A 9,012-nucleotide genomic window follows, 5' to 3' on the forward strand; every position below is an offset into this window, starting at 1 on the left:
TGCATTTCTCCATAAGCATGCTTTAGCTGCTTCCCATAATTTTGGTATACTGTTTTCATTTTCATTTGTCTTAAACTATTTTCTAATTCCCCTTGTGATTTCTTCTTTGATTCATTGGTTATTTAGGAGAGTGTTGGTTAATTTTTACTTACTTGTGAATTTTCCAATTTTCCTTCTGTTGTGGGGTTCTCATTGAATCCCATAAGGGGTCTTGGTGGTGCGGTGGGTTGAGGATTGGCTACTAACTGAAAGTTTGGCAGTTCAAACCACCAGTAGCACTGTGGGAGAGAGATAGGACCAAATGTTTCCATAAAGAGTTACCGCCTTGGAAACCTTACGGGGAAATTCTACTGTGTTCTATAAGGTCACTAAGAATCAGAATTGACTCAAAAGGTATCAGGTAATTGAATTCTCTTCTGGTAAGAGAAGACGCTTAGTTTGACTTAAATCCTTCTGAAAGTTTGTGGGCTTGTTTTAGGGTCTAGTGCATGATCTGTTCTGGAGACAGTTCCTTGTATTGAGAAGAATGGGTCAGGTTGTACTCTAGAGCTGGGATGGGACATGTCAACAGGGGAGTTTACTAGGGGACGGAGCCAGGCTTGGAGCAGAGGTCTTGGAAGCATGCACACTCAAAGCCCCCCACAGTACCCGCATTCCCTGGACTTTCAGATACACAAGGAGTGCCTGGCATGCAGAGGGGCTGCCGCGGTGTTCGACATGTCCTACTTTGGGAAGTTCTACCTGGTGGGACCAGACGCGAGGAAAGCTGCTGACTGGCTCTTCTCCGCTGACGTCAGCAGGCCCCCAGGTATGGTGCCCACGTCTTAGTGCCAGCACTGTCCTCTCTGTCTGCTCTCCTCTGCCCGGGGTCAGGCCTTCCTCATCACTAAGTCCAGGTGTTAGGACCTCACCACCTTCCTTCAGCCCCCACTCCAGCCCGCCTGCACCTTGTCCCCACTACCTTTTATTTACTTGATTCTAGAAAGGATTCACAGTCTTCCCAGGAATGAAGGATCTTCCCAGATTCATTGGTTATTTAGGAGAGTGTGGGTTAATTTTCACTTACTTGTGAATTTTCCTTCTGTTGTGGGGTTCTAATTGAATCCCATAAGGAGTCTTGATGATGCAGTGGGTGAAGTGTTGGCTGTGGGTTAAAACGTTGCCAGTAAAAATGTAGGATAAATAGCAAATATGAACGTTATATGGTGGTGGTTATGTGCTGTGGAGTTGGCTCTGACTCATAGCAACCCTGTACAAAGCTTCCGAGGCTATAAATTTTTACAGGAGCAGAAAGCCTCATCTTTCTCCTGCATAACGGTTGGTAGTTTCGAACTTCTGACATTAAGGTTAGCAGCCTGACTTGTAACCATTATCAAAGCTCCAGGTGAGTGTTATATAGTTGTTGTTGTTGTTATGTGCTGTGGAGTCCGTTCCGACTCATAGCGACCCTGTACTGGGTTTCCGAGGCTGTAAATCTGTACGGGAGCAGAAAGCCTCATCTTTCTCCCACAGAACAGCTGGTAGTTTCGAACTGCTGACCTTGAGATTAGCAGCCTGATTCATAACCACTACACTACCAGAGCTCCATAAGTACCATGTAATATTTAGGATATTTAATCTTTAATCATTATTCCTACATTTTATCCTCTGATTGACCCACTAAAATCTCACCTAGCCCCATCTATCCAACTAACCAATTAACCACCACTCATTCACACATGCGTATCCTTCCCACCCTCCTTCAACCCTCCCATGGACTCACCACCCAACTACTCACCCACCTACCTCCTCATCTGTCCATCCATCCATCCATCCACCCAACTGTCCGTCCGTCCATCTGTCAGTCCGTCTGTCCATCCATCCATCCATTCATCTGTCCATCTACCCGTCCATCCATACATGTGCCCTCCCATTCTCCCTATCTACCACCATCTCCATCTCACTGACCTATCACACCCTCCACCCCTCTAGTCACCTCACCATCCGTTCATCCACCTGTCTTTCATCCACATACTCAGCAGACATTTGTTGATCACCTGGTTTAGCAGGTAATACGCTGGATTCCAGAACACCAACATGAATAAGATGTGAATCTTGTCTCTAAAAGCTTCTCTGGGTTGGGATGTGGGCTAGGGGGTAGGGGTGGAGTGGGAGGAGCCAATGGAAAGGTATTTCAGAAGAAAGCAGTATCCCTCCCAGTCCTTCCTGCCCCGCCCCACAGGGAAACTGCCTGCTATTGAGGACACTCAATTTTAATGGAACCCCTGAGCTGGGCTGTGGGGTCCTCTGAGGTCACTCCCTACTGGCACACCTGCCAATTGGCCCAGCCTCTGTGGCTTTGCTCGGTGACAAGGAACTCAGCATTGCTGTGGTGGCTCACCTGCTCAGGGCCCAGCACACACCTGGATGTCTCCCTGCCTCCAGGTTCAACAGTGTACACCTGCATGCTGAACCATCGTGGGGGTACAGAGAGCGACCTGACAGTCAGCCGCCTGGACCCTGGGCTCCAGGTTCCCCCGCTAGCTCCTGCCTTTGAAGGTAAGAGGGGCTTCTGGGGGCCCAGGGGCCCTGGCTCAGTGTTACTGTAGTGACGGGAAGGTGACTGTCAGCAGGACAGAGGGGACTGGACTCTAATGACTGTCCACACCCACCATGCTTAGGACCTGCAGGTTTTGTGCAGGCGGTGACGTACTGTCTTTGCATCTGTCTGCATCATGACATTTGGGAGCAGTTGTCCACAACAGTGCACTGGGCCTCAATTTCTGCCTCCTTTGAGGAGGGATTATACTCGGGCAGCTTTCTCACTACCTGCCTAACTCCCGGCCTCAGGCCTGGAATGTTCTTAGAGGGTAGTTAGGATGGTGCCTGGATTGTCTTCTGCAGTCCCTCTACTTCTGCTTGCATGCCCCCATTGATGGGGAGCTCAGTACCTAGCATTCCTTGTTTTCAAAGCCCCAAGTACTTCACTCAGCCTACACCTGCCTCCTCTTGCTTTGACCTCCTGGCCTTGTTCCCTGACCGTATACCCAGGAGCAACCTCATCTCTCGGCCTGTAATGAGCTTCCATCAGGGAGGAGGGAAGCTAGTGAAATTCACAGGGAGTGGGACATATTCTGGTTTCTAGGAATGGGTCCATGGCTACTCTGGAGAGACTGGATCTGCAGAGGGGAGAAGGGATAGCTGGGGGGATCTGGGGAAAGGGTCAGCCCAGTGAGAGAGCTTAGCTGCTGCCTGACCCTTTGTGCTGCCAGCCATTTCACTGATAGTCATGTAACCTAGCTCTCCTCTGAGCCTTAGCTTACCCATCTCTGAAATGGCCACAAGAGGACCTCCTTCCCAGCACTTCTGTGCAGCAGCAAGTCTGGAAGTACCCAGAATGCTGGGAGCAGCCTCCTTGAAGCTCAGTGTCCCCCTCTGGGAATAGGGAGCTGGCTAGTCCCCTACACACGGGCAGGCACTGTAAGAACCTGGGTCTGGAAGAGAGAGGGCAGAGCACTAAGTGGTTTGAGATGGGGTTTTTGCACAAGTGTCGATGAAGCAATGCCTGGCAGGCAGTGTGTACACAGCGGTCTTTGAACCTCAGGTATAAGTAATGTTGGGAGGACTCGAGGCAGCGGAATCCCATTCCCCAAGGACAGGCCTAGGAGGGAGCCTCAGCCCTGGGACAGGCACAGTGAGAAAACCTAGTGTGGAATCCGATTTATTTTTAGGTTTAAGAGCCTCACGTTCCTGGATGAATATGCATGTGTTAATTATGCTGTTAAATAAGATCACAATGATTCCAAATCTTGCGGTTAGTTCCACTAGCTAGGGTTGTATGCAAAGCAGGTGTCATCTTAAATGTAATCTAAAAATATCTTTATTGATTTTTTAAAAATATTACAAGAAAAATCTATGCTGTAGGAATTGTTTGATAATACAGAAAAGCCTACAATGAAAGGTCCCCCACCCCCACCACAGCCCCAGACCTACCCCACCGGCAATACACTGGGGTCTGGGGCCTGTGTTGCCCACTAGCCTGGGGATCAAGGTGTAAACGGTGGCTAATGGGAAGGACTGGGTATGAGGTGGTGATATTGGGCTTTAGGACTTCAGCCTGGGGACAGGGTTGGGGCTGGGTCCCTGGTCAGAGTCCTGGATGTGAGGCTGTGGTGCAGTGATGGGGGAGGAGCCTGGTCCCTTTGGGACATGGACTTGAGGGAGGGATGGGAGTGTGTGTGTGTTCCTGGGGGTTGGAGACTCCATTCATCTGGAGGTGCTCATGGAAGACTTCCTGGAGGTGGAGGGTTTTGAGTTGGGCCTGCATGTGCAGTAGGGATGGAGGATCATTGGCACACATAGCAGGGAGGGTGACAAGGTGGGAAGGTCCCAGGGCTCCTTACAGGAGGAGGGTGGTCAGGACTCGCCCCTGCTGGGGGTCTCATGCTTTTGTGCTTTCAGCTCCTGTTACAGCTTAGCAAGGGGCCCTGGGATGGAGGGTATTCCAGCCTAGCTATGGGCCTTGCCAGCCCCCAGCCCCAGTCCTCTGCTCCCAGTGGCTCCTGCCTGCTTGGGAAGGACAGAGACCCAGCTCTCCATCAATAACAGCCTGTAGCATGACCACCACCCTAGCATGGCCCATCAGAGCCTGGAGGGTGGCAATGGGGAGAGGGGCCTCCTTCCATGGCCACTCTGACCACCTCCTGCAGGGGGTCTCAGCTCTCTCCACCTGTCCTCTGCTCTAGCCCTTACCTCTTCCTTCCTGCCCAGTGCCCCAGGGCAGGGGCCTGGAGTAGATGGTCCCTATCGGGGAAGGTCCTCCTATAGGGCCTGGACCCTGGACACAGGTGGCTGTCTGAGTGTGCAGCCATTACTCCTCGGCTTCTTGGTATCACCTGTGTGCTGGGGTCTCCTGAGGCCCTTCATCCATCCATTGCAGGCTGGAAAACTGGGGTCCCATCACTCTAAATGGATGCCGAGATAAGCAAGAAGAGGGTACAGTCTGGGCAGTGAGTAGACAGTGGAGTAAACCCACCTCACCAGGTTCAGGTTGCCGATAGGTGTTTGTGGCATCCCTACCTGATGAGACGTCCTTACCCCCGGTCACAGCTGGGGAAGATGAGGGTGCCGGCGTGGACATCCTCAGGATGTTGGGCTGGACTGAACTGGGCTGGGCTCCCCGGTATCTGAATGGTGCCCCACAGGCCCACATTGGTCTTGTTTCTTCCTGGTAACAAGGTGTGATAACAAGCAGAGTTGTTATGTGTAAAGTCCCACACAGAGTCCACCCCAGGAGAGATGTGACTACACTGGCCAAGTCAGGGTCCCTGAAGACACTGCGGCCATGGCAAGAGGAGTGAAGAGGGGCTGTCAGGACACAGGGGCTTGGGCAGGACACGTCACCCAGCACTGGCTAGAAGTCACCTTGAGCCTGAGAACTGAGCTCTAGAATCTCCCCAGGACTTACGTTCTGGTCAGAAGTCCATCTTTCCTGGGTTGGAAGGCTGGCTTCTGTAGCCCTCAGAGGTCCCCCGACCTGAGCCCACCCCCTATTTCCAGCGAAGGGCCTGCATTGGTGCTGCCTGCCTGGGGTACAGTAGAGAAGGACTAGACACTGGCCCCTAGAGGGTCACTGTGAGGTCTGGTGTGGAAGCCTGGGTATCAGGGCCCTGAAGGGTCACTGACGTTGATGAGAGAGCATTTCTCCACCAGGCGGGTCGCCCCGCCCACCCTTTAATCTTCTCACCATCCGGTTCTTGTCTTCCAGGGGATGGCTACTACCTGGCCGTCGGTGGGGCAGTGGCACAACACAACTGGTCCCACATCACTAGTGTGCTGCAGGACCAGAGGTTCCGGTGCCAGCTTATTGACAGCTCCGAGGACCTGGGCATGATCAGTGTCCAGGGTCCGGCCAGGTGAGGAGGGAAGGGGGTCACACACCTGGACACACCTGGGACCTGGAGCCCGGTCACTCACCTGGGGTCCTGGAAGAGCTACTTGTTTATCAGAATGGGACATGCCAAGGTGCTAAAATCTCTGATCAGTTCAGAATCTTGGGAAAAGATGGGCGAGTTTTAGTGCGTTGGAGGCTGCTCCGAGCAGCGGGGACGAGACAGGCAGATGAAGGGACAGCCTGGGGCTCTGTGCCCTGGGCCAGCCTCCTCCTGCTTCATTATAAGCTGCTGCAGGCAGGCAGGCATGGCTGCTGGAGCAGAGACACCAGCTCCCCTCCTCCTCTTCGTCTTCTTCGTCATCATCCCTGCTTTGCTTTCTCTTCCAAAGTGCCCTCTCTTTCAAAAATAGCCCAAAGTTTCTTGTGTGAATAATAGCAGTACCGTCACTCACTGGTAGCTTTGCTGACTTGTTATAAGGAAAGAACTCTTAGTTCAGGGCCTGATAGAACTTTCTGGAAGCGATGTATAGCTGTGCTGTTCAACACTGTGGCCACTAGTCACATGTGTCTATGTTGCTGTTGTTAAGTGCTGTGGAGTTGGTTCTGACTCATAGTGACCCTCTATAGGGTTTCTGAGGAGCAGCTGGTGAACTTGAACCATGGACCTTGTAGTGCAAACTGACCTTGCGGTCCAGCGCATTACTCCACAGCAACACACCAGGAGTCCAAAGGAAATGTTAAGTGTTGTTGAGTTGGTTCTGACTCATAACAACCCTGTATATGGTTTCTGAGGAGTGGCTGGTGGGTCTGAAGCACCAACCTTGGGGTTAGCAGTCCAGTGCTACACCAGAATCCATGTTTCTATGGAGTCCTTAAAATGGAGTTAGCATGGCGGGGATACTGAATTGTTACTTCTATTTCATTTTAATAAGCATGCACTGAAAGAGTCATTCATGAGCGGTCAGGGTTCGAGTGTTCTGGTGTGGTGCTGTGGGTTAATGCGCTGGACAGTAAGGTCAGTTTGAATCTCAAAGCTGGTAGTTCAGGCTTACCAGCCGCTCCTCAGAAACCCTATACAGGGCCACTATGGGTCAGAACCTACTCGACAGCACAATGGACTGAACAACTCAACAACAACAACAAGACTTTTGTCACTAAGTTGCTATTATAGTAACTAAGCCAACACTATAGTTGTGAAGTGATTACTATATACTACATTGTTGCTGTTAAGTGCCTTCTAGTCCGTTCTGACTCACAGGGACCCTGTATTGGGGTTTCAAGGCTGTAAATCTTTGCAGAGCAGAAAGTCTCATCATGTTGCTAATACAGCTACTAAGGAGTTCTGGTGGCACTGTAGAATAAGGACTAGACTGTGAACCACAAGGTGGCCAGTTCTAGCCCACCAGCTGCTCCTCAGGAGAAAGATGAGTCTTTCCAGAACCAAAAGGATTTACAGCCTCAGAAACCCTCAGTAGGGTCACTATGAGTTGGCACGGACTCCATGGCACCAAACAACAACAATAATAGTATAGTTACTAACACTGAGGTGTTTTGCATGCATTTCCTCACCATGACCCTGTGGGGTGGGGTGGCATCACGGTCCCCCTTGAGCAGATGAGAGGAGAGAGGCCACACAGTGGTAAGTGGATGAGCAGGACTTGAACCTGGGCTCTGATAGCTGGGAAGACTGCTGTTTCCAGGGGCAAGACATTCTCTGCCATCCCTGGCCAGTGTGTAGTGGGATCCGGGTGCCCACCCTGTCCTCGCTGACCCAGATGTGGGCCAGATGAATGCCACTCTCCCCTGACTGCTGAGACCAAGGCCCAGGCAGTGTGGCACTCTTTCAAATGCTTGGCCCTGGGACACCTCACCGAGTAGGCCTGGCCTCGGGTGCCCTGTCCTGGGTGTAACCACCCCTCTGTGTCCTGGAGTATTGGAGCCTGCTAAGCCTCATCTCCAGGGTGGCGATTGTGTGGGTGCTGAGAGGGTCTTGCATAAGGATGCTGGCCTGCTGCCCGCTGCTCAACACCTCAGTCAGTGTGGGCGTGTAGCTCCAGTTCTGGGGAGATGGGGACTAGGGTCGGCAGCAGGCCCCTCCATCCTGGGGTTCCTGTTGAGATGACTTGCAGGGGAGAGTGGGGGCATCTCTGCTGACAGGACTGGCCACTCAGAGCCAGGCTGTTCTGAATCCCTCGGGCTACCAGAGTGCCCTCTGTGTGTCAGGCATGCCAGACTGGGGAGCTCCTAGTGTTGTGGGGAGGGGGCAAGGACCCCAACATGATGGGAGGAGTACCGGGGTTGTGGAGTCCCATATAAGGGGCACTCCAGTTAAATGGGTAGTCAGGGGAGCTTCCTGGAGGAGGTGGCAGCTGAACCCAGATCTGAAGGATGACAGTTAAACAGGGGGAGGGGAGGAGGGAAGTATGAAGGGCCAGGAAGATCTTGATGTACACCAGGAAGGCTTGGAGGGGCCTCAGGGGCAGGACTATTAGCCTTGGCCCCAAGCTCTGTTCCTCTGGGTCTGTATGATTCAGGGGTGCTAGATTTTGAGAGAGCACAAGCTGGAGACCCAGTTCAGTTTCCAGCTAGTACACCTCATGCAAGTCAGTCATGGAGGCTGGCATGTGGCTAGGATGAAGTTGGTCATGGAGGCGTGTGGCTAGGATGAAGTCGGTCATGTGGCTAGGATGTTGAGCAGGTTTCGGCTTCCTGACTAAGAAGGACTAGGAAGAAAGACCTGGTAATCTGCTTCACAAAGATCTCAAGGTTCAGTTTCTAACAGACCATTGGAATGGCATAGGACCAGTTGGCATTTCTGTCTATTGTACATGGGGTCACCCTGAGTCGGGGGCTGACCCTACAGCCAGTTGCCACAGGCCTCATCTTGCCCCTCTAGGGGTACCTGGAGAGGTTGTCTGTATGGGTCAGGGTCTCCGGAGGGTTAGCAGGCGGGATCCCCTCATTACCCCACTGAAAAGTGACTTCTTGTAGACTATGTTTGAGGGGAGTATTAATCTTTTTTTTTTTTAATTAAATGTTTTTATTTTGAATTGAGTGAAAGTTTACAGGGCACATCATCAGCTTCACATTCAACCATTCATATAGCTTGTTTCATTACATTGATTATTATCCCCTCCATA

At 51.8% G+C, this 9,012-nt stretch overlaps 1 protein-coding gene across 1 annotated transcript in view; it reads left to right on the top strand.

Annotated features, from left to right (window-relative positions):
* SARDH (sarcosine dehydrogenase) overlaps nt 1-9,012 on the top strand; it is a 54,222-nt gene that overhangs the window by 30,207 nt on the left and 15,003 nt on the right. Inside the window, exons 13-15 of the mRNA XM_006863713.1 lie at nt 670-808; nt 2,425-2,538; nt 5,747-5,894. Of these exons, the coding sequence (XP_006863775.1) occupies nt 670-808; nt 2,425-2,538; nt 5,747-5,894 (401 nt within the window). The remainder of the gene's footprint in view (nt 1-669; nt 809-2,424; nt 2,539-5,746; nt 5,895-9,012) is intronic.

The sequence above is a fragment of the Chrysochloris asiatica genome, unplaced genomic scaffold (assembly GCF_000296735.1).
Source record: "Chrysochloris asiatica unplaced genomic scaffold, ChrAsi1.0 scaffold00056, whole genome shotgun sequence".
In the NCBI taxonomy this organism is placed as follows: domain Eukaryota; kingdom Metazoa; phylum Chordata; class Mammalia; order Afrosoricida; family Chrysochloridae; genus Chrysochloris; species Chrysochloris asiatica.